The 26408-nt window shown below is 39.7% G+C and overlaps 1 protein-coding gene across 7 annotated transcripts in view; it reads right to left on the bottom strand.

Annotated features, from left to right (window-relative positions):
* Positions 1-26408, bottom strand: part of MAGI2 (membrane associated guanylate kinase, WW and PDZ domain containing 2) — a 979417-nt gene that overhangs the window by 170898 nt on the left and 782111 nt on the right. For all 7 annotated transcript variants that reach the window (XM_040343459.1, XM_040343461.1, XM_040343462.1 and 4 more), the window contains 3 exons: positions 7997-8054; positions 4158-4279; positions 3594-3776 (listed from right to left, as the gene is read on the bottom strand). In XM_040343459.1, the coding sequence (XP_040199393.1) occupies positions 3594-3776; positions 4158-4279; positions 7997-8054 (363 nt within the window). The remainder of the gene's footprint in view (positions 1-3593; positions 3777-4157; positions 4280-7996; positions 8055-26408) is intronic.

The raw sequence follows: 26408 nt of genomic DNA, 5'->3' as shown, positions 1-26408 counted from the left end.
AATCAGTGACAGCAAAGTTTAACATAGCCAAAAGCTAGGCAGGGGATCAAAGCAGTTACAGCTCTGAAAAAAAGCTATAGGAATTTCAAACACACATACTAAACCATACCATTAGAAAAATAACAAAATGTTAGGTAGCAAAGAGAACAACATCTTCTACTGTGAATTACCATATTCATCACTTCTTTAACTTCCTGTGCTTACAAGTGGTCAGATCAGGGAAGCACAATAGGTAATTTGAGAATATTATTATTTTAGCTTATCTTTTATTTATTTTCAGAATCTATGTCCCTGTGACATAAAAGAAACTCTATAAAAAGCAATTCCAAAAATATCCACAGTAACTGACACTTGAGATTGAATAAAACATCCTTTATAAAGCGGGCATGACCTACAGAACTGAATGACCTTCTGTAGACTACAAGAATAATGTTTGGAATTTTACTACTGCCATATAAAGAAAGTTGTGCTTTGATTTCCACTACAGTTTTCTTTTTGCTCTTTAACAGTAAAAATGTACTGCTAGCCATAACTGTGCAACTCTTTTTTAGGTGAGTTGTATCCCTTAGGATTTGGGCAATACATTTTGTGCAGGAAATCACCTAATCTGACAGGCTTACCCTGTGAAAATGATGGTTACCAACCTTTTTTACCTGACAGTGCTTTCACTGCACTAGGATTGCTATGGGACCAATTTTAAATATAAAAACGTAAAAGGCCCAGCACACTGAGTGACTGTATTGCACCACAATACAATTTAAATTAACATTAAAATCAATTAATGTCCATATATAGTCAATAGACAGAAGTCCATACACTGTGGGCTGCCTCCACCTAAGAACAGAAGCCAGGTTCCAGCAGAGGAGAAGAGGCGCCTCTAAGTGTAGAAGTTTAGGCACTTTTATTAAAACATACAGTTGTCAACTCCCATTTGTGAAGGGTTAAAAAAGCTCATCTTTCGGAGAAGCATCCCTGAGGTAAGTAAAGATGATAGCAATCCTCCCTCCCTCATGTGTGATGTCTGCAAGGCACGACAACCCTCTACTGATCACTGTAGAATGGTATTACGGCCGTGTGGTGAAGAGAAATCAGAGCAAGGCTTGGTGCGCTGGACGATGGGCGGCGAGGATGAATGATGTCATCAAGGTGCTACCCATTTCCTAGCATGCACGCATCATTCTACAGTGATTAGCAGAGGGCTGCAGTGCCTTGCAGACATCAAAACTGAGGGACGGAGGATTGCTATCATCTTTCCTTACCTCTGGGATGCTTCCCCCACAGATGAGCTTTTTTAACCCTTCACAAATGTGATTTACCAACTGTATGTTTTAATAAAAGTGGCTAAATTTCTTAGAGGCGCCTCTTCTCCTTGTTTGGACCAATTTTAACGGTGTTTAATGCTGCTCTGTGTTTCTGCGTGTTCATGACTGTATTCCACTATTGCTAAAGAAAGCTGTTATTTGCTGAAAACTCTCTGTAGGGATTCATTTGCAGGGTTTATTCTTTAAGGAGCAAAATACATCTGGAGGAAAGGCCTAAGCAGATTGAAATATATATACTGTATTTATTGGCGTATAACACTCACTTTTTTACCCTGAAAATAGAGGGTAAACTGTGCCTGCGTGTTATACGCAGGGGGCTGTGGAACGTTTTTTCCTGAAACGTCCCTCTTAAAGTTAGGGTGCGTGTTATACGCCTGTGAGTGTTATACGCCAATAAATACGGTATATATATATATATATATATATATATATATATATATACACACCATATCTGCAGAAAATTACACAATGATAATTCTCTGTTACCCGCAACTAAGTGAACATTTAATTTAATTTTACAGCTTTCCTCACAACAATGGTAGATGGATAGAACTTGCTTGCTATGGGTAACATGGATGCTTTCTTTTTATAGCCACAATACATAAGACCCATTAAACGTAGTTTATCAAAGGTCAGAAGAACGTTTCTGCTGCCCACAGAAAGCACATGTTTTTTTTTTATGTTTGAAAGAAAAATAATATGTTTGATTGCTATAGGCCAGCCATTCTCAACCAGGGTTCTGTGGAACCCTAGGGTTCCTCCAGAGGTGGCTAGGGGTTCCTTGAGCTGTGGCTGATTTAGCTCCTGTTTGATGGTGCCTACATAGTTCTGAGCCAATTCCACTTGGAGGAGCCAGTGGTATTACACCAATGATCTTCATAGTTCTCTGTAAGGGGGGGCATTCTTACCACTACTGTAAAAAAGGGCATTCTTCTCACTGACCACTAAAGTGAGGGGCATTATTCCCACTGACCCCCCAATGAATGGGTTTTATCAGGGGTTCCCCGAGACCTGAAAATTATTTTTAGGGTTCCCCAGCGGTAAAAAGGTTGAGAAAGGCTGCTATAGGCAAAGCATTATTTTCACCTCAGAAAAAAATGTCTTAAACACTTTGAAAATTATAGGTGCATTTGTTTTGAAACTGTAATATTACCCACACTGGCTCTGGCAAGGTATCAAAAATATCAAAAATCACTTTTCACTGTGAATCAGGAGTTATACTTGGGTCATTTTGTGTAGCAGAATTTTATTCCCTCTACCATAAACCCAACCCAACATTCTCCGTGAAAATTACGTTTTTTGATCCTGTTACCAGCAACATTTCAGATCTTCACAGCCGCTCTACCAAAACTTAATTGCTGGTACCACCATAACCTTACCCATATATTAGGATTATATAATTGGTATATTCTTGGTATCAATATTGGAGCAATATGTTTTATTTAAAAATCAAAGCTGTGCTGCCTGCAGAATTTAGACTTATCTCTCTTGGTAACAGGCATCCCATGTTTTTGCCATTGGTTTTGTGTGAAAATTGTCTAACTATCTATCAACAAAACAAATCACCTAAAATCAAAACATAAGCTATTCAGAAATATAGCAAAATTCAGACCCTTGACAGGACATTCAAAACTGGAAAGCATTTAAAGTCGCGCGATTTTACCGCGATTTCGCGGCTGCGATTCGCGGCCGCGATTTCAATGAATGCCTGTGTAAGTGGCATCAAAATCGGACCAAAGTAGTGCAAGGACTACTTTGAAGTAGGCACAACTTAAAGTCGTGCCAGTATGAATGGTAGTCATTGAAAATAATGTAGAATGACTTGTCATACGATTTTGCAGTCCAAAATCGTGAGACAAGTCGTATAAGTGTGAAAGGGGACTTAACCTGATTCACACAACCCCTGAATGAAGAAGAATGAATAAGAGAATCCACTGTTAATGCTATTGGGGCTGTGAAATTGCTCTTGTGGTCAGGAGGGGGCCGCGCTGGGAGAAGATATGCAACACATTGATAGCCATGGCCTAAATTTTATGAAAATGCTTATTCACCTGCGTTTCATTCACACATGAGAAATGAGCAGCCCATAATTTAGCCGCTTAACAATGGTCAGAACTAACTTCCAAGTGCCTCCTTTTTCCTGCTCATGTGAATCCTTACAGCAAAGATAAAAGTCACGGAAATTCATCCCTGTGCATTGCTAACCAAGTCTTAACTGAACTAAATATCAATTGTTTCAAAATATTGTATCACAGTAACAGTATGTCTTACCTGTTTCCATTTTGTTATCTTGGGCTGCAGGTCCTTCAGGAATGACACTTTTAACTTGCAGAAACTCGTCAGGTTCATCTCCCCCAATGATGGTAAATCCAAAGCCCATGTTACTTTTCTTTAGTGTAGTGCTTAAAAAATTCCCTTTCAACTGTGATGCATCTCGTGTAAAAAGCGGCTTTTCTGTTGTAAGAAAAAAACTGTATCACCCACACATTAACAGTCAAAGTAGACAGTTTGCAATGGAAAAAAAGTCAGTAAATTTTCAGAGCTCTGACAGAGCATGGTTAATTGCAGAGTCATTGCTTTAATGGATTATCGATAAGTTGATCTGATCCACCACTATAAAACTGAAGATTAAAAACTCTGACATACATGTTTTTTTAAGAAGTGTTAGTATGGATATATATATATATATATATATATATATATATATATATATATATATATATATATATATATATATAAAAATTAATTATATGGATTTACATACATGACTATGTTTGCAAATAACTGAATTCCAAGGTTTTCAATTGATCCAGTGCAAAGTTAAAATCACAGTACCTCTAAACACCTGGGCCGGCATCGGCTGGGTCCCCAGTTCTGTTGTGGGCATGTTGTGCGGTTGGAGTTTCCGTTTTGCTTCTAACACTGGATTCTCAAACTGTGTTCTTCTGTTTATGTGACTGTTAAAAATGTGAACGTTATTTTATTGAAGTAGTTTTCCAACATATTTCACACTGAGATTCAAAAATATCGTATATACACACTTTGCATTGAAAGAATCATGCCATTTAATTGGCCAAAACCTAATTTGCTGCTATTGGCAAAATCTCCAGTTTTTGCATTTTTCTATCTAGTTTTATAAATAAGCTGAGAGTTCTTTAGCTTTAATTAGAGATGCAATCTACAGCACAGAAGATAATGATAATAATCTAGAATAATAATGTTCTATACATAGAAAGTGTGACTTCTGCCATATCTTCTTTTAGTTGTGTATAGAGTGGGGAAGGTAAAGCTTTTTTCAGGCTTTAAAGTGATACTAAAGTCTTGTTTTTATTTTGTTAAAAGTAACAAACATGTTATACTTACATGCTCTGTGCAGTGGTTTTGCACAGAGTAGCCCAGATCTTCTTGTATTTGGGTCCCTCGCCGGCGCTCCTGGCCCCTCCCTCCTGCCGAGTGTCCTCACAGCAAGCAACTTGCTATGGGGGCACCCAAGCTGAGCCGCAGCTCCCTGTGTCCATTTGGACACAGAGCCATAGCCCAGTTCTGCCCCATCTCTTTCTTTATTGTCTCACTGACCTTGATTGACAGCAGCAGGAGCCAATGGCGCATTGCTGCTGTCTCAGCCAATCAGGAGGGAGAGTCCCGGAGAGCAGAGTCTCTTGTTCAACATCGCTGGATCGAGATGGGCTCAGGTAGGTATTGGGGGGGCTGCTGCACACAGAAGTTTTTTTATCTTAATGCACAGAATAATAAAAATCTTCTGCCTTTACAACCACTTTAACCACGAGCCTGTTTTTCAGACTCTGGCCCAGATTCACGTAGGGCGGCGTAACTTTAAGCGGGCGTATCGTATTTACGCTATGCTGCCGCAACTTAGAGAGGCAAGTGCAGTATTCACAAAGCACTTGCGTCCTAAGTAACGGCGGCGTAGCGTAAATGTGCCGGCGTAAGCGCGCTAAATCAAATGAGGAAGAGGTGGGCGTTTTTTATGTAAACTAATCATGACCCCACGTAAATGACGCTTTTTACGAACGGCGCATGCTCAGTATCACGTCGAATTTTCAAAGTAAATTGCGCCCGCTCAATGCTTAGTCGACGTGATGGTAACTTACGCCCAGCCCCATTCACGGACGACTTACGCAAACAACGTAAAATACGACGCTGTTCGTACGTTCCCGACGTCCATACCTAACATGACTTACCCCTGCTTTATGAGGGGTAACTTCACGCTGGCGTATGTCATACGTAAACAATGTATCTTGATACGTCGGGCGCACGTACGTTCGTGAATCGGGGTATCTAGCTAATTTGCATATTCTATGCGGGAAATCTACGGAAGGGCCAGTGTAAATATGCACCCTAAGATATGACGGCGTAGGAGACTTACGCCGCTCGTATCTAGGCAACTGTGAGGCATATCTGATTCTATGAATCAGGCGCCGAGTTGCGACGGCTCGCATTCGGAGTTACGACGGCGTATCTGGAGATATGCTGTCGTAACTCCTTTGTGAATCCGGGCCTCTGTGTTTACACGTTAAAAACTATTTTTTGTGCTAGAAAATTACTTTTTCTAGCAAAAAAACCACAAACATTATATATTGTTTTTGTTTTCTAACACCCAAGAGAATAAAATGGCGATCATTGCAATACTTTTTGTGCAGCGGTCTTACAAGCGCACTTTTTTTTGGAAAAAATTCACTTTTTTAAATTAAAAAATAAGACAACAGTAAAGTTAGCCCAATTTGTTTATTGTGTTAAATATAATGTTACGCCGAGTAAATTGATACCCAGCATGTCACACTTCAAAATTGCGCCCGCTCGTGGAATGGCGTCAAACTTTTACCCTTAAAAATCTCCATAGGCGACGTTTAAAAACTTCTAAAGGTTGCATCTTTTGAGTTACAGAGGAGGTATAGGGCTAGAATTATTGCTCTCACTCTAACGATTGTGGAGATACCTCACTCGTGTGGTTTGAACACCGTTTTCATAAGCGGGCGCTACTCACGTATGCTTGCGCTTCTGCGCGCAAGCTCGTCAGGACAAGGCTCTTTTAAAAAAAAAAAAATAGTTTTCTTATTTATTATACTTGATTTTATTTCTTTTTACACTGTTTTTTAAAACAAAAAAAAATGGTCACTTTTATTCCTATTACAAGGAATGTAAACATCCCTTGTAATAGAAAAAAACTTGACAGGTCCTCTTAAATATGGGATCTGGGGTCAAAAAGACCTCAGATCTCATATTTACACTAAAATGCAATAAAAAAAAAAGTGTCATTTGAAAAAATGACAACAAAAAAATGTGCCTTTAAGAGGCATGGGTGGAAGTGACGTTTTGACGTTGCTTCCGCAGTGCGGGTGGGGGCCTTTGGGCTTTCACACTGAAGACTGCAGGGCACGATTTTTCAGGTGGTATAGCAGCACTATTTTTAGCGCTAAACCGCCTGAAAAACATGTCAGTGTGAAAGGGGCCTTAGACAAAAGTGAAGAGACATTTCTCTAATCAGGGCACAGAAAAAAAACTGACAGAGGTGCTATACTTTTTATTTTATTAATGAACAGTGTTTTATTAGTCTTTGTGTTGGAGAGATTTGTCTTTACTTCCATTTCTGATACCAATGGCTTAAACAGGACAGGGGCATAAAAATCAGGAGGTTCTTACCTTTCACTGTTCTATTACAATAAGTTACAGTATTTAAAGGGGTTGTAAAGGTTCGTCTTTTATTCTCTAAATTAAGCTAGTGCATTGTTGGTTCACTTACCTTTTCCTTCAATTTCCCTTCTAAATGTTTTTGTTCTTTGTTTGAATTTTTCACTTCCTGTTCCTCCTCAGTAAGCTTTCCGCCATCATCTGAGCGGTGGAAAGTCATTTAGAACAGCTTACTGAACACCTTACTGAGGAGGAACAGGAAGTGAGAAATTCAGACAAAGAAAACAAATTGAAGGAAAAGGTAAGTGAACCAACAATGCACTAGCTTAAAGTAACCTATTTAGAAAATAAAAAACGAACCTTTACAACCCCTTTAAGGGTAAACAAGATAAGGGAAGGAAAAGCAAAAATAGTAAATGTAAATGGTTTTAACCAGCAGCACAAGAAATGGCATAAAGTAAGAGATTTCATATGGTTAATATTTGATCCAAGAGATCTAGGAGAATAATAACGCTGCAAAAAAAGTTACAATGCTTATGCAAAGTCCAAGACCTTTAAAAAATTATTTAATCGCAGAAACTTCAAAAAGATATTTATTTACACCACTGTATACTGATTATGGTGAACGCTTATTTTCTTTAAATTTCTTTACTAAATTCATCTGTGTTGGTTTGCTAGTGAAGAGAACACACTGTTCTGCAATAAATGTAAATTTACATTTTTATGATTAATTACATTATGTGGCCAGAGGCAAAATGGAGAATGCTAATTCCTACAATGTCCACTCTTTAGCCAAACTAAAAATGTATTTAACTTATAAGGATTCAGAGTAATTATGCCATGACCTGAAGTCACTTAGCACCACAAGGCATTGCAGTGACAGCATAAATGACAAGAGCCTATAAGAGCATTGTTTAAATTAACAAAATAAATGAAAATACTAATATTAGAAACATGTACATGAAAATAAGTAATCATGATGACTCTACTTATATACAAAGCACCTACAGTAAAAGTTAACTTACTCAACGTAGTAAGTGCCATAGATGGGATCATCAATTTTCTCCCAGCCATACGGAAGCTCTGAAAAACATATATTTAAAGATATTTAGTAAAAAAAATACCACTGTATTGTGTTAAAAACAATCATCTTACAATAAGAAGTTTTGTAACATTTAATATTACAATCTCTTCTTCATAAAACAGGGAGTGTTCTGTAGTCCTAACACACTTTCTGGTAACATTGCATGTCGAAAATTCACTAGGGAATAAAATGGTAATCGTTGCAATGGTACTTGAGCACAGGTTTTGGAAAAAATACACTTTAAAGAATAAAATAAAAATAAAACAAAATATATACCCCAATGTTTTTGTAAAATGTGAAAGATGTTGTTAGACCCGGTAAAAAGATACAGAACATGTCACGTTTAAAATTGCTGACGCTTGTGGAATGGCGACAGACTACGTTACTTAAAAATCTCCATATGCGATGCTTTAAACGCTTTTACAGTTTACCTGCTTAGAGATCTAGTGCTCTCGCTCTAACATTTGCAGTGATACCTCACATGTGTGGTGTGAAAAGCGCTTATATATACATTGCGAAATGTATGTATTTGTTCACTTCTGCGTGCAAACACATCCCGCTTATTTATTTTACTTTTTATTTTTTCACTGTCCCTTTATATCACTTTTAATTCCTAGAAGGAATGTAAACATCCCTTTTAATAGAAATAAGGGTTTCGTGGAGAGTCAAAAAGATTCCAAATCTCTCCTTTACATTTAAAAAAATAGTTTACTTCCAACCTGTACCAGAAGTGACGCATGACGCCGCTCTGGTCTTCCAAGGCTATACAAGCGATCAATGAGGATCTACTCTTTGATTGCCTCTGGGACTAGCAGGCTGCACCATTGGATTGTTTCTCGGGTTAGCCGGGAAAAATAATAAGCCCAAGAAACACCAGCAAACGGCGTAAGGGGAAGTCTGAAAGCATTCCAGTGGCTCATGAGCTGCTCAGAACGCTTTCATGAGAAAGCCAGCCGCCGGCTGAAGAAAAAGATACAGGGGTTTTAGGTGATAGCTTCAACCATAACCCCAGTAAACCACTTAAAAGCCGCAACTATATACAGAATCTCACAAAAGTGAGTACACCCCTCACATTTTTTAATAATTTTATTATATCTTTTCATGGGACATTTTCACTTTTGTTGCCAGCAGTTTAAACATTAATGGCTGCGTGTTGAGTTATTTTGAGGGGATAGCAAATTGACACTGTTATACAAGCTATACGCTCACTACTTTACATTGTAGCAAAGTGTCACTTCTTCAGTGCTGTCACATGAAAATATATAACATATTTATAAAAAAGTGAGGGGTGTACTCACTTTTGTGAGATACTGTATATATACGTGTTGCGGTCTTGAAGTAGTTAAAGTTTACATATACTATACACGTTAAAAAAAAAAAAAAAATTTCTGAGTTTGGATAGGGTGGGGAAAATGCAACACTTTTGTCAGGAGGTTATCAATTGGCATATTTTCTCTTACTAACTTGTTCATTTGGCACTTATTAAAGGAATAGGGTGAATAGATGGCACTTGAAAAACATTGGGTTTGATTTACTAAAGTAAATCAAGCTGGTCACTTTGCAAGTGAATTTTCCCTTAGCTTAATGAATTTGGTGGACCTTTGCCAACTTCCATCATCAACCATGCACAAATAAAACATATTTTTTTTAGTGGTTGCCTTGCTAAAATGAATTTAGATGTGATTCGTTATTATGCTCTTGCTGGCGTCAGAGAGTAATGCATATCTCCGTCAGACACTGAAAGAGTGGACCAGTGATCAGCTACTACAAATCATTTGTTTAGCTCACTCCTGGGTTGATCAGGGCTGTATGCTGTTTGGGAATGTTCAGCCTTTAATTCAAATCTGCACAGAGCTGGCTTTGCCTTGCATCCCAGAGGGTCATGATGATTTTTCTCCCCCTTTCAGTATTAATCAGGTCACATCGCTGGTATGGCTTCTGGAAGATGACTCTCCTTACTTTTTTGAACATTACACAGCCTGTTCCCAGAAGATGATAATAGAATGTGTTGATTCTGTACAATCCCTTGTCAGACAGGCAGTATGTAACCCGCAGTTTGTGCAACCACTGCTCTTAGCATGGTCTGATATTTTGCAATCAGCCCCAGCCAGCCCCCAACAAACCATCTCTGCTACCAGACAACTGCCTGCCCAAGGGTCTTTTTTTCCCATCACCCATGGTAACCTCCACTTCAGTCCAGTATCAGCTCCCTGTACCTATCCTGCATTCTACCCACCTCTTATCAGCTGCCTACAAACCCGCAAGAACCTTCCCCAGCTACTATTACCTCTTCTCTGTCATGTCCCAACCCTCCTTTCCAGTCTGTTGCGCACCCCTTACCTACAGAGTTTCAGTGGCTAAGCCAAAAAAGAAACAAAAGTTTTTTCCAACCAAAATGATCCTGCCAGTAACCCAACCTGTCTCCACACCAATCAACTTGCTCCAGTCTGCTTGCATGACAGCTGAACCTGATAACCCACCTGATTCTACCGAACCTTTGTCTGCTGCCCAGCCTGATGAGCTTCTGTCTGCTGCCCAGCATGATGAGCTTCTGTCTGCTGCCCAGCCTGATGAGCTTTTGTCTGCTGCCCAGTCTGATGAGCTTCTGTCTGCTGCCCAGCCTGATGAGCTTCTGTGTGCTGTCCAGCCTGATGAGCTTCTGTCCGCTGCCCAGCCTGAGGTGTTCCTGCCCGCTGCCCAGCCTGAGGTGTTCCTGCCCGCTTCCCAGCCTGAGTTGTTCCTGCCCGTTGCCCAGCCTGAGGTGTCCCTGCCCGCTGCCCAGCCTGAGGTGTTCCTCTCCGCTGCCCAGCCTGAGGTGTTCCTGTCCGCTGCCCAGCCTGAGGTGCTCCTGATCCTGAGGTGCTCGATGACCCGAAGCCTGCTGCTCAGCTTGACGACCCGGAGCCTGCTGTCTGCCCTGAGGTGCCCGCTGTCCGGTTTGATGTGCCTGATGCCCTGCCTGAAACGCCTGCTGACAAGCTTGAGCTGCCCGTCGCCTGGTTTGATACTTTGAACTGTCTTCATACCCAGCTTAGTGTGACTTTACCCGGTGCCCGACTTGATGCCATGGACTTGTCTCAGCAGCAGCTAGTTGGAGCGTCTGGAGGCCACTCCTTTGAGGGGGGGTACTGTCAGGAAAGGTTCCTTCCGCTGGTGACACTGCCTGATATTTGGTGTGCAGTACTGTGGTCCACCAGCAGGTGTCTCCTGGCAGTCTGGAACTGCCAGGGGAGCTCTCCCATGGAGGTGGTTTTATGTGATCTTTGGTCTGCAGTCCTGGCGTCCACCAGCGGGGGGTTTCTGGCAGTGTGGGGCCGACATCTCCTGCAATTAGGTGTCACATAAGACTAATTGCAGGAAATGTGTACAAATACCCGGCAGTGACAATCAGACTTTGCCTTGGTATCTCTCCATGTGCCCTGACCCTGAGTAGCTCTGCTTCTTTACCCGATCCTGACTGTTACCTGAACCTGGAATCCTCTACCCTGTGCCTTGAACCTGTACCTGTCCCCCCTGTGATCCATCCGTCCTCTCCTTGTCCTGTTTGTTTTCCCTTTCCCCAGCTGACCTCCCATTGACGACCCTGGCCTGGCCCTGTTATGATTCTGATTTTCCCCATTACCTGTACATATTGGTCTCTTACTGTTGTTATTTGTGGGTTCTGTTGGTATTGGTTATTGTGCACAGTGTGGTATTGGAGGTTGTTATTTTTATATTATTTCACTTATCTTTAATAAATTATCATATTTCACTTAAACACGTCTGGGTTTCCTCTGTTGCAGTCCACACAGTTCTGGTCTTATCTGATACGTGACAAATTCAGTCCCAATATATTTTTCACATATTTTGACACTTTGCTTGCAATGTTGTGCTGGCATCATGTGTTTTCCAAGGTGCTGTCATTATCAACTCCAGGCCCACAAAGAGTCTGGGATGGGCCAGCTACAGGTTCCTGAGCATTATGTTTCTATTTCCTACCTAGATAAAATGTTCTGAGTAATAATGACTCCACTCATGGTCTGAAATCTTACAATTCTAACTTGTGTGTGATTTTTTTGTGTGTTTTTTCAAAACTTCAGCCAGCTTTTTTATTGAATAATATATGTGACCCTATAAATATGATTGGTAAGAAATACCATTGACAGATTCCTGACTTCTTTGTTATCTAAAATTTTGTTATTACATTTAAAAGCTATCTGCACATACAAATATTCTCATAATTTTAACATCTATAGCCATTTATTTGAGATTTTATGTTGACATGACTTGTAGTCATCCTATTCTGTCCTTACAACCTATTGTGTATACTAATCGAATTTGTAACCAAGTTATTTTTTATGTACTACATTATATGTGCATTCTTTAATTTAAATTCTGAATGAAAACAATGAAAGAAGAAACCTAGTATGGTGGATTTTCAGAGTTAAAGCAGAACTTATTCTTTAGGGACCCCCAGAGCTCTTGCCATAATATTAAAGTATGCACAGCATATCTGCACGCTATGGCACACTATATGCTCTGCCAGTAAGCCTTTCGGTTCAATGCAGTAAGCATTCTGCAACCACGGTCTCTATTCAAGCACAGCTTGAATAATAACCCCTATTTAAATGCGCTGCTGTTGCCCTCAACCCATACCAAGTATCAGGCGCCCTGATCTTTAAAACTTCCCGGATATGATACTCACAAAAAGAGATAGCAGACTACAGGCAGACTACACATCAGTTCCCAGTTTAGAGTATCCAATTAATCATTTACTCATGCTCTACTTTTGCTATACTCACTTTTGAACAATAAAGCAAAGCAGTTTACATATACTGGGCCAGATTCACAGAAAAAGTACGCCCGAGTATCTGCTGATACTCCGGCGTACTTTCAAATTTGCCGCGTCGTATCTTTATTTGTAATTCACAAACAAAGATACGACGGCTTTTGGCTAAGACCTGAAGGCGTACGGCTTCGTACTCCTTCTGATCTTAGGTGTAATTTTCCGGTGGAGGGTGGAGTTTGTGTCGTTTTCCAGCGTCGGGTATGCAAATTAGCTGTTTATGGCGATCCACGAAGGTACGCGCGTTCGTCGCATTCTCTTACGTCGTCGCTAGTTGGCTTTTCCCTTCGCAAACTTAGGCCTGCTATTTCATGGCTTAGATTTAGAACAGCCATGTTAAAGTATGGCCGTCGTTCCCGCGTTGAATTTTACATTTTTTTTTGCGTAAGACATCCGGGAATACGAAAGTACGTTACGCACGTCGCCGTTCAAAAAACACGTCGGGGCGCCGTAATTACGCGCAAAGCACGGCGGGAAATTTCCAAACGGAGCATGCGCAGAATGTTCTGCGCGGGAACGCGCCTAATTTAAATGGTACACGCCCCATTTGAATTAGGCGGGCTTGCGCCGGACGGCTTTACGTTACACCGCCGTAAGTTTACACGCAAGTGCTTGGTGAATCAGGCACTTGCGCTGAAAACTTGCGGCGGTGTAACGTAAAGACGATACGTTACGCCGCCGCAGATCTCTGTGAATCTGGCCCCATATATATATATATATATATATATATATATATATACAGTATATACTGTTTAAATAGCTTGTTTTGGTTTACAAAATCTGCTATATTTGACAATATCGTTAAAAATGTTTTTACCAAGAAAAGGGGGCGAGTTAGCAACTTCCCCACACTTTTCTTAATAAAAGTACTTCTGTTAAACTAGCTGTCTGACACTGTCCTTAAACACATTTAAGTTTCAGAATTTAAGCTTTTATATTAATTTCTTCGAACATCAGAAGAAGAAAAATAATAATAATAATTATAAAAGTGAAAGATGTAAGAAAGAGCCCTCTTATTCATCCCTTTAACAGTGCAGAGCCCTGGCCTGGATAATCCCTAAAACAAATTCTGAGAAAAATGATTAGTTATTTGCACTATGCAATTTATTAATGAAAGTGTTTGGCTTTAATTAATTACAGATCATTAATTGTTATTCAAAGCCTAGCCTGCTAATGGCTCTCATATTAAAAAAAACTATTTTTGCAGCATGTCTAAACAGCAATTGCAAAGAATTACACTACTTACTATAAATTTCTCTGATGGAGGCAATTCTAAATGTATGCACTTTCACACAGAGTAATTACTATTTGTATATTATGTAGAAAAGGGTAATAAAATGTACAGCTGTTAGCCATTTGATGCAAGCATAAGTAACATATTACCATTGACTTGCAGATTATATCATTAACAAATAATGCATTTCATTTCATGTGTATATTAAAGTATCAGATGCCATTTATTAAAAGGCAGGTAGGTACTGTATATTGCCATCTGATGAAAACCACAGGCAATCATCAGGAAATTGGGAAGATGCACATCTGACATCTGTTAGCAAATTTGTTTAATTAGTATTGATATGCTTTATTTTGGGAAATGATACTAATAGTTAAATCATACACTGAGACTATTTATTGGTTAGAGGAATTAAAGAATATTAACAAAGAATTAAAATATGACTGCACCTAAAAACACTGATCTTCTAAGTCATGACAAACTGGGTAACTAGACACAAGCATGCCAATGACAAAGATCAATCTGGAGGGCCCCAAAGAGCACTCAAATGTTTATTAAAAGAATACTGTATAACAATTTCCCAGTACACAGGAAAGAAGAAAATTAGATTTTCACTCCATAACAAATTGCACATTGTAGGGATCTGTACACCATCCTCGACTAAGGGCATAATCACCATGAGAAAGGTGAAAGCTTTGTCTCAAGTGGTATCTACTGTACATTGTTTTCCTATATGCTACATATCCCTTATATGTACTTATAGCATGTTGTATACTGTACCAGCCAATTTATAGCATTTCATATTAGACTTATTAGAATATCTGGAGATGTGGACTCTGGTTAGTGAAAGCAAGAGAAGACATCATTGCAGGAGTGTGTTCCCTAATAGTTTTGTTGTGTTATGTTTTAATTTTAGGGTTTTGCCTTGCAAAGCATTGCACCCAGGAATGATCTTTATGGCAACACTTTCCAGTTTCTTTGTTGAAGTGGCTCAAGAGTTCTGTTAAAAAAGGATATGGAGAGACCTGTGTGTTTTGTTAACTTGCTAACCCCTGGTGATGTTGTCGTCAGCGGATTAGACCTAGCTTAGACAAAGCAGGGAGGTTCTTGAAGAGTCCTTTTTTATTTCCTTCCTCCCAGGGAGAGGAAGTCCTTTGCTTACACTGACTCCTTGGAGAGGGTGGCTGTTGAGATGGCTTTGTGCCTGGTTTTGAGGCCCCAGGGCTGAAGTCTGGGCCTAAAGGGCCATACCCCTTTGTTTAAGAAAGCAGGCAATGTAGGCCCAATAAGTTTTTTGTGTAAAGGCATGACTGGAAAAGAGTTACACCCAAACCTCTTATTTAGTGGTTCATGTGCATCAGAAGAAGTTATATGTGATGCTTTTGTATACTGAGGCCCATCCAATGACTGTTAGCCAAGGAAGCCCTATGTAAGTATGGGGTATTCCACCTCATTGGTCATTCTGACCTACCAAGTAAAGCACTGAAAACTACTCCAAATGTCTATCTACATTTTTCAAGGTCAATTGTAATCTATCCTGGAGACTAGGAATATCCCAAGGGGGTGTTCTTCTTGTATTCACAAAGAAACCTAACCACTTCAAGACACTAAATGCAAAATGTCACACTTAGCAGCGGCTCAAAATCCCCTGTTATGCAGGTGTTGCTACAGTACATTGTTGGGATGTACTGGCTGTATGGTGACGGTCTTCTCACACCCATACACTTGAAGCCCCTGCTCAGATAGCAATTTCTCCCTATGCAAGATTAATTCTAAGATTCTTTATTTAAAAATCCTATGATTGGAGATGTTAACAGATCTTTTTACCCCTTGTACATTTAGAGCACTGTTAAGATTCATTGTGTTTTAGACTGTTATATAAAGTATATCAGAGCCTGATGATTATGGGAACCTGATGATCTTGGGAAGATCAAGAAAAAGACTTTGAAGATTGGGGGATAAAGAGGTCCCGGCTGTTACTGTTCTGAGTACTGCCCCTGACCCAGTGGAACTCAAAGTGTGACAACCAGTACCAGCCCTGGTTCTATCACATGACATGGTGCACAGATCTGGGAGTCAGATGGAGAAGCTGCAAGTGAACATCCCCAGTTGTAGAGGCAGCTATTCTTTATTTGATTTTTTTTCTGCTGCTGCGTATATGTTGTCTGTCACTGGGGCCCAGGGACAGCGCTGAGTGGTGAATTTAAGGTCATTGCCCTATAACCTAGACAGAAGGACTGTTTTGCAACAAGAAAGAAGACTACCTTGTTGGCAGTAGTGACATTGCAGTCAGTCTTCTGTTTGCAATCATTTGAAGAAGAGTCACCTTAGTATGTGGCCAGATAAATTTGTGATGGGCTGGGAGTTTTGTACTCCTTGTGTGAGTAAATAGTTTGTAGGTAGCTAGGATCTGTTCTTATGTAGACAGATCTTCATGCCCAAGCTGGTAACTACAGTATATCTGTTGGAACATAATGTTCATTTGTATTTTGTGCAACAACTACACCAGCCATAAGATGGCAGTGTTTATAAGTTTGTAGCTGTATCTATGGTTACACTCCATGTCTTTTATCTGTATAATACAAGTTCCTGTTTACTGTCTGCAGTAAAGCAGCACATAAACATACGTGGACTATGCACTGTTTGTTCTGTAGGGTTATATACAGAATGTTCTAACAATATCAATACTACATCTACAGTTCTGCATGTGAACAGAGAAAAGACTTTGGGTTATTGGTAATACACCTTTTGCCACCTTGGTGCGGTTAAAGTAAAAGCAAGGGATGGACTTCTTACATGTTAGAATTTCCCCCCTACAAATGCTCATTTGAAAATGAATACTTGTGTGGAGGAAACCTCAAGCTGGAAAAGTGTTTCCTTACAGAATTTCATCTGGAAGACTACCTCGGGATGAACATTGTGCAAAATGTGCTGTGTAATGTTAGGTGATTTACCACTGCTAGCTAGTCAGCAGTAGGGCTGTGGGATTAGAAAGTTTAATATGGTGTAATGCACTTTGTGATTTACCCCTTTCTGTACGTCACCCCCGAAATGCCCACCATTCTTCCGAAAAGCAATTTTTTTTGCATTGAGTGCAGCACAGTTTTCATAGTCAATCAGCTAGGACATGTTTGGGTTGAGCAAGGGAAGAATGTAGGGATGTGTCTGCATGAACCCCACATATGAAATATTCTACAGCTATGAAGATTTCCATTTCAGGTTTTCCTCCATACTACATGTATAAATGTGCACTTTGATATATATTGTTATTTCTTCTACTTTTTCCACATATGATCAATACTGTTTATCATATCAAAAAAATTCTAAAGTACTTGCAATAGCTGAATGAATAAATGGGAGGAGTTATATATATATATTTGTGCCTATATTGTTGGCTTTAAATACATATCAAAAGTAGCATGAGACAACAATGACCCTCAAATGTTTTTATAGCACACTGCTCTGATCCCTATACTCTTGAAGCACATTTCACCTTATTAGCTGATATTTACCACAAATAGTCAATGCACATTCACAGAGAACAGAAGGATTACAAGAGTCTCTTTAATGCTTGCTGTTACACTAGTTAAGGGGGGTGAGTGTAGCATACAAAACATTCCAAGGAAACCTCATTGGGGTGAAACAGGGTTAATACTTTCAAAACTACCTACACTCCCTTGACTTGTGACTGCACAGCAGGATGGAAACACCACTACTTTTTGGAGAGGAGTCCTTGTTTTAAACGTCAACCCTGTATAATCTTTAAAATCATCAATGTACAAAACCTGAGGAAAAGTGGCACTATGTTCTGAGTGAGAGAACCACTGCTTGTAAATGGCAACCTGGTTTAAGACAGATCGGTTTGGTTTTAATTGGTTGCAGTTTGGAAAAAATAGCTTTCATGTGGCAATAAAATAATTCTCATTAGTGCTGTAAAAAAAACAATAAAAACGCTTTCTTTATCTTGTTTATACATTTTGGTGTGACACCTTAACTGAAAACTAAGGCTGGCCAGTTAGTTTTTTTTTTATTCAACCAGCGGGCTGAATGAAAAAATAAAACAAATTGAGACTTTCATCCACACAAGCTAGGTGGATGAAAAAAGAAAACAAATGGAGTCCTCCATTCACACAAGCTGGGTGGATGAAAAAAGAAAACAAATGGAGTCCTCCATTCACACAAGCTGGGTGGATTAAAAAAGATAACACATGGAGTCCTCCATTCACACAAGCTGGGTGGATGAAAAAAGAAAACAAATGGAGTCCTCCTTCCACACAAGCTCGGTGGATGAAAAAAGAAAACAAATGAAGTCCTCCTTCCACACAAGCTTGTTGGATGAAAAAAGAAAACAAATGGAGTCCTCCATCTGAACAAACTCGGTGAGTGAAAAAAAAGGCAAATAGACTCATCCTTCCACATAAGCTGGGTGGATGGAGGGACCCCTCTTCCCAGAATATTGTATTCTGACAGCAACACCCAACTCTGTCAGTATATACAGATTGATGGCTGCAGCTCAAAATTTCCTAATACGTCCCTTTGACAAATGTTGATTGAATAAACCGCTTCTGTTGAGTGGAGGAGGCCATTTACTGATCGAAATGTGATCAATGTATGGCCATCCTAACAGTTGAGGACTTGGGCCTTGATTATAACACATCAGTTGTGCTGCATTGAGCTGTACTGCACAGATTTGTTTTCAATGTGTTCTGTTCACACAACAGGGCTGCATTGAGGTGGGTTCATAAAGTTCCAAACATAATGCATTTTTTAAGCACCGCTCTTCGCCTCATGTCAGAACATCTCACCACACCACAGTGGAGCTACAATGCCTTGAAGGGAATAAAATGTAATGACATTTCAATAAAGTTAAAAAAGAAAAAAGTAAATAGGCCTTTGCAAGGCACTGTCCCTAACTGCTGCTACATATCGGACACCAGAACACATGCTAAAGTGGTCCATTTTAGCATGTGGGACAGAGTGAATGAGCCCTTGGAGGTTCTGTAGCCTACATCTGTGTCTCCCTAATAAAATACAGGTGAAAAAAAATCTGACAACAGTTTAAACCCTTTCTACTCTATCCAAAAAAAAAAGTATTGGAATTACATATACTTTATTTTTATTTTGTGCGTGAATATTTTTTTTTGCTGTGATCACCTTCATCTAACTCTCTGTACTACCGATGATCTTTTGAATGTGCTGAAAAATTTAAGCTCATTTGTGCTGCATCCATCATGTTTTTTTTTAATATAATTAATTGTTTCATTGCAACAGGCTGGCTGAATTTTAAATAATGAAGCTCAAGTAACAGCCACTTCTCCAAATTAATCTCATTAACATGGCCAGTATTGTACTCCATCAAATAACACATGCTTCAAATGAATCCCATAGAAAAGCAAGAGCAGCTATTCACCCCTAGTTGGCTTGTGAAAATGCTTAATCATTTCAAATTATTTCTTATCAAACTATTCACTGAGGTGTGACGGCAAGATTAAGTGAACTACATTTTAAAGGACAAAGCATGTCATTCAAATAATTTCATACTTTTCAGGGGTGACGGCCAGAAAGCATGACTGTGCTGTCAAGAATTAATTTAGACTAATTTGAAAATACAACCAAAAGCCAAGATGTCTGGTACCTGAACCTCTGTCATGTCTGCTTTACCACTAACTTGTAAGTGACCTGACATAAGATAGCGGACAAACATTATATAACTATAATGTGACTCAGAGAAGATACGTTATTATAAGCATCTATAAATCATCATCACTGCCTTAAGTTAATCTCTGCAATGAAATCTTCAACCTTTATTTCATATTTGTTTCATTTTGGATAGAGTGGCTGTTAAGTTTTTATTGCTATTTGTGTTTCAATTTGGGGGAAATAAATTCACTTCCTGTCAGGACAGGATGTAATGGGAAATCTCTCCAACGGGGATACAAAGACAAACCAAAGTGAGAAAGTGTTATTGCATTGTACAGTTTTTATATGGCAGGTCCTGCCTTCCTGTTCCAGTGACAGCCGCACCACACATCTTTAAACAGATGTCCCGTGACACACAGCAATGGTGTCACAGACTAAATAAGGAGTGATCGTATTATTTATTTTCCAGGATCCCTTCAGTTCTTTCAGTCCCCCAATACATTCTTTGTTTAACAGTACCAAGCCTTGGTGAAAGAGGCCCCTTTAAATGTGTTGGTTTGATACAAAAGTCTGAATCTGGACTTTATACATTCTACATTCTTGCTTTCCTTCTTGCACACCAGAAAAAGGAAAGTACCCCAAAATGTTTTTCCTGTGTAGTGCTGGCTAACACTGTACCCCCAATGTTGCACTCTCTCAAGGGATTTGTTTTCCAAGGTGCATTATTTTACATGCAGTCTCCACTGCTTTGACCAATCTTCCAACAATGCCTAATCATGTTCCATATTACAGACACCTCCAAGGGTATCAACCCTATTACACACCTTTGTATCATCAGCAGATCCAGAGAGCTATGGCAATAGCATAGGTATCAATAGCTATCAGTAGAACTATCCATGCTGGGAAAGTCTCTGTTAATCCAGAAAAAAGAGGTATGCTGACCATCCACACTGGAATTGGGACATGGGGCTAATAGGAAACCTTTTAACTCCACTTTAAGAACTCCACACGATGTGCACGTTTTTTTTCTCCATATTAATACATTTGTTAAAGGATTAAAACAGCACATAGTGAAATCAATTCATGGAGTTATGTATTCATCAAATAAGCATTAAGTGTATTTTTTAAAAGCAACTAGTCTAAGTACCAAAATTTGACTTGGTACCATAAAGCAGGGCTCAGACTAATAGAGGGAGAAGCGGCACAGGAAGAATATGCCGTCAGGAAGTAATTGCAGTGACAGGGAGATGAGTGTATCAGTGTGCTGCATCTTCTATTCTGTCCAGTCAGAGGCAGGGACAGGTACTACTTAACTGCAGCAGAGAAAGGTCATTTTTTCCTGGCTGAATGTGCTATGTGGAGTGGAAGGGCTGTGTAAATCTCAACAATGGATGGAGAGAAATACAAATCCTTTGGAAGGTAAAACAGTTCTTATATTATGTATTTCATCTGTAAATCTAGTCATGTTTTGAGGCTCGCTGTGCTGTGTGGCAGGGCTGAGAGAATCTAAGGAATGGATGGACAGAGATACAAAATCATTTGAAAGGTTAAACAGCTTTCATATTATGTATTTCATCTGTGAATTTAGGTATTTGCCTTGAGTTCAGCTTTAATTAAACTTAAATAATCCAAACTCTTTAGTGATCTAGACGGTCTTGCTGCACAAGTATTGCTCATTTATTTATGAACAAAGTGGAATATTTCTTTGAGGGTGCTCAATCTAAGACAGCACACTATTACATGAGTATGTATAAAAGCTTTTGCAGCCATCTGATGACAAGAAATATGTACATGTTTGGGAGGTAATTTTTGCTTCACTTGATTTGTTATGCCATCTGTCCAAAATTCTTTATCTCAATACATGTCTGTATGACAGCACCAGGAAGAAAACTTGCATCTGCTCTTTGCTCAGTATACAAATGACATATTTTGTTTGCATTCATATGAGGACTTTGCAAATTTACTACCCACTTAATATGCCAATTTCCAGTGATAAAATAGAGGATTTGGTGATGTTAGAAATTTTCGATTTTAGTCATTCTAAAAAACTGTCATTTTCTCCGTGTTTTATGATATAACTTCTGCTGTAACAGCTCAGTAGAGAATCACCATATGCAATTTCTGCTACAGTCACTAATGAAATACCTAGCTCATTATCTCTTCAATATTTATATGCTACAAAGCACCCAACATCTGTTCCAACTTGTTTTATTATTTGAAACATGTGTCCTGGTGCATAAGTACAGTTTTTTTTTTTATGCATTATTGACACAAAGCAGTAAAGTAATAGCTTCTTAAACAATACGCAGGCCGCAGAACCAGAACTCATACAGGGGCAATTTTGCCAGGACAGGAAAATTATATAGACAATTATAATGCAGAATTACAATAGGTGGAACACCTAAGGCCCCGTACACACGAGAGGATCGATCCGCTGGAATTGATCCGCGGACCGGCTCCAGCGGATAGATCCCCTGGTGTGTACAATCCAGCGGATCTGTTTCCGACGATATTTATCCCCTGGGATGGATTTCAAGCGGATAAAAATTTGAAGACATACTTTCAAATCTATCCGCTTGAATCCATCCCAACGGATTGATCCGCTGGTCTGTACAGACTCACCAGATCAATCCGTCCGAATGGATCCCCCGCATGCGTCGTAATGATTCGACGCATGCGTGGAATTCCTTTTATGACAGCGTCGCGCACGTCGCCGCGTCATCATCGCGGCGACGTCGCGACACGTCATCGCGAGGGGATTTCGGCGCAGATTTCGATCCTATGGTGAGTACACTCCATCGGATCCAAATCCGTGGAAATCCTCGAGAGGATTTATCCGCGGAAATGGTCCGTTGGACCGTATCCGCGGATAAATCCTCTCGTGTGTACTAGGCCTAAGACTGCATTTACATCATACATGAATGCATACACCTTTTATACATGTAATGTGGAGGACAGTTTAGTTACCTTGAATGGGAAATCACGTCAGTGGATTAAGAATCCAGCATGCAAGTATTTTTGAAATCCAGCATGCATCAAGCCTAAACAAGTTTTCTAAGGCCGCGTACACACGATTGGTTAAACCGATGAGAACGGTCTGATGGATCGTTTTCATTGGTCCAAACCGATTGTGTGTGGGCGCCCTCAGTTATTTATCCATCGGTTAAAAAAAGGCCAACTTGTTTTAAATTTAACCGATGGATACCTAACCAATAGAAAAAAAATGATTGTTTGTAGGCACGTCCATCGGTTAAAAATCCACGCATGCTCAGAATCAAGTCGACGCATGCTTGGAAGCATTGAACTTCGTTTTTTTTCAACACGTCGTTGTGTTTTACGTCACCGCGTTGTGATACGATCGTTTTTTTAACTGATGGTGTGTAGGCACGACTGACCATCAGTCAGCTTCATCGGTTAACCGATGAAAACGGACCATCAGATCATTATCATCGGATGGACCGATCGTGTGTACAGGGCTTAAGCCAGCAATTCAAAGGTGCTGTGTTGCAGTATGCACACACCAGCTAAATCACCAGACACCCTTACATTTTCAGACTGTCCACCCTACATTTTTCAAGCCTTAATGAAGAGGTTGATATAGGAACCTTGAAAGACATTGGCTGCTACACGCAATCAATAGGCTTCTTTATGATTATAACATTATGGTGTAGTGCTTTAATCTCCAGTTCAGAGCTTTACCTACATAACCCAGGGTTATAGTGGTAACCCGTCAGTTTGTAGAAGTGGCCTACTTATGAATTAGATGCACCACAGGGATTATATAGACATAACAGTGATGGCACTATGAACACAAGTCCTACCGGTACTTCCATCTGTAGGTTCCAGCGCCATCTAGCTAATTCCCAGGTCCGGTGTGAACACCCATTATTATTTATTTTTATTTTCAAAGACAACATTTTCTACTGTGGAAATGTAGAAAAATATTGGTTTGTAATGTATGATGGAACCTGAACATCTTTGGATATATTTCTACTCAAACCATTTACAATCATGTAACATTGTCTCAATTGTTCCTTAGAATTGCAAAAAGAAAAAAAGAGAAATAAGAGTTAGAAATAGAGCTAGTTATAATTTGTAGAAAATGTTTAGCATTTAGCAGCTAGGAAATCACATCTTATTCATCTTCTTTCACAATTCTAACAGATCAAGGCAGTATCCATCAACAGGGTAGAACAGCTGCAGTATGCAAACTGGAGTGTTTAGTAAGGTCCATACCTGGGAGTAGCAGAGACATGGGCAAAAGCAAGCATTTCTGTTCACATTTGTGCAAATGTGCAAAAAACATGTGAAAAATTTGATAAAATGCCTGATACGGTTGCAGTGCCATTATTTCTTATTGGCACAGCAAATGAGGGTAACAGTTGCGCATTTTGCTGTGCAAAAAACAACCATCACAAAATATGATTGGCTCAGTGCCAAAATTTGGTACATGAGTTTCTTTAGCTCATTTTTGTAGTGAAGGGAAGCCCATTCAAATCAATGGTGCAGCGCCAAAAGCACGCTATAAAAACATGCAAACATGCTAAAAATGGGATGTGGCACCATCAAGAGAAAGACAAGAAAACACAGCAACCTAATTGTACTATACACACATTTTAATAAAGAAATAGATGCAAAATAAATACATAAACAAAATAACAAATGACAAAAAAAACTAAACTATAAACCATTTAAAAAAACACAATGTATCCCCAGGGAAAACAGTATGCACCATAATGTAATGTTGAGTTTTAGCAGCAAAGTGGACTTCCCCCCCTTTCTCATCTAATAATGTAGATGGTTAAAAAAATGGCATTTAAAGGTAATATCCTGCCCCTCCTTTTTTGTGTTAACACTAATGCTTCACTATTTCTCCCCCCTTAATCCCATGCCACCATTTTTCAAAATGTCATTGGTTGTGGGTTTCTGGTTTTTGCTCCCACTAATGATGTCAATGCATAGATATGCACAGTATGAGATCTGATGCTGTTGTTTCTTATACGTTGTCCTGGCTATGGCACCTTTAGCAGCATTACACTGCCTAACCCCTTTCCGTCTGGTTCATGAAGATAAATGGCCAGTGGGAGAAGCATTGATATAGGCGTATATATATACCACCTCCTGCATCAGCTGCTCGTGCACACCTTAGAGAGAGCCCCCGGATATAGTGGATCACAGGGATTACAGGGTGTTCAATCACAGCAATCATAAAATGTAAACAAAGGCAGCATGATGCAGCCATTGGCCCTCTATACTCACACAGACAGTGCCTTTGCAGCCAGCGATTTGTGAGAGATTTTATCCCAGCACAGTGTTATACAATGTTGTTCTCCAAAACACCAGTTTTGCCCACCAAAACAATAACTTCTCCACCAAAACACCAGAGAAGCCAGCTACAGTGTCCCTGATTGCTAGCCAAAGTCCTAAAGTCCTGCCAGCCACAGTGTTCTTGAAATTCAGCACCAGTGTACCTGATTGCTAGCAACACCAGTCACACTGTCACCAGACCAGTGCAGCCAGCCAGTGGCCCTGATTGCATACATGTGTCAAAGACACACCAGTGCTAGTGTCAACAGAGCCAGTGAGACCAGCAACACTGTTTTGATTTCTAGTCCCTTCAGTACCAGTGTCAATGCAGCCAGTAAAGCCAACACCAACATGTCAGTACAGTGTCCTGAACACCAGGTCCAAAAAAAGTTCCACAACTGAGGCGGCCTTGCTAGCCCACCAGTGTAAAGTGTCAGTAAACATTACAGCCAGCCATCCGTCACCTGTCCCAGTGTAGCCTGTCACAGTGTCACCAGTGCAGCCAGCAACAGTTTACCTTATCTCCCAGGACACCAGGCAGTGTCACCAGATCAGTGTCACCAGCCAGTGTCCCTGATTGCATACCCTTATCAGTGATGCCAGACCAGTATACACCAGCATCAGTGTCCTGAACACCATCCTACCAGTGCCAGTGACAACAAAGCCAGTGAAGCCAGCAAACACTGTTCTGATCGCTAGTCACACCAAAACCAATGTCAGTGGACCCAGTAAAGCCAGCACCACCACATCAGTACAGTGTCAATAGAGCCAGCATAACCGGATTGCCAGCCACAATGTCCAAAAAAAAAAGGTTTACAAGTGAAGAGACCTTTTAGATTATGAGAATGACAAATGAGAGTAGTACGGAGGAAACCTCATTGCTAGATTTAGACCAAATAGATGTGGTCATTTTGAGAAAGTTTCCATTGTCCTCGTGTCTCAGGGCCTCCAAAAAATGTTATAGGTAGTCAGGAAATTAAATGTGTAATTTATACCCCTAGAAATTCTTATGGTGCTCCTTGGATTTTGGGCCTCTCATTGTCTTCTATGTTGTTTAGTGTTGGTTAATTTGTCTGATACACAAGATGCAATGTACATAATTAGTCCAAACACTGAAAAGGTCTTACATGTGGTATTTCATTTTCTTTCCACATTTAAGAATTACAAATTCTAATTTTCATAAAAAGAAACCATATAATATTTATTTGATACACAGGTCGTTTTGTGATTTAATGATATAATAGTTACATTTCAATTTTAACCTGCACATACTTTGAAAGTGCCAATAAAACTCTTTCAGAATTCATATCCATAATGGACTTTCCTAGACATCTGCACAGTCATTTC

Source organism: Rana temporaria, chromosome 3 (assembly GCF_905171775.1).
Source record: "Rana temporaria chromosome 3, aRanTem1.1, whole genome shotgun sequence".
Classification (NCBI taxonomy): Eukaryota; Metazoa; Chordata; class Amphibia; order Anura; family Ranidae; genus Rana; species Rana temporaria.
The sequence above is the reverse complement of the archived record's forward strand: the minus strand, read 5'-3'. Positions and strand labels throughout refer to the sequence as shown.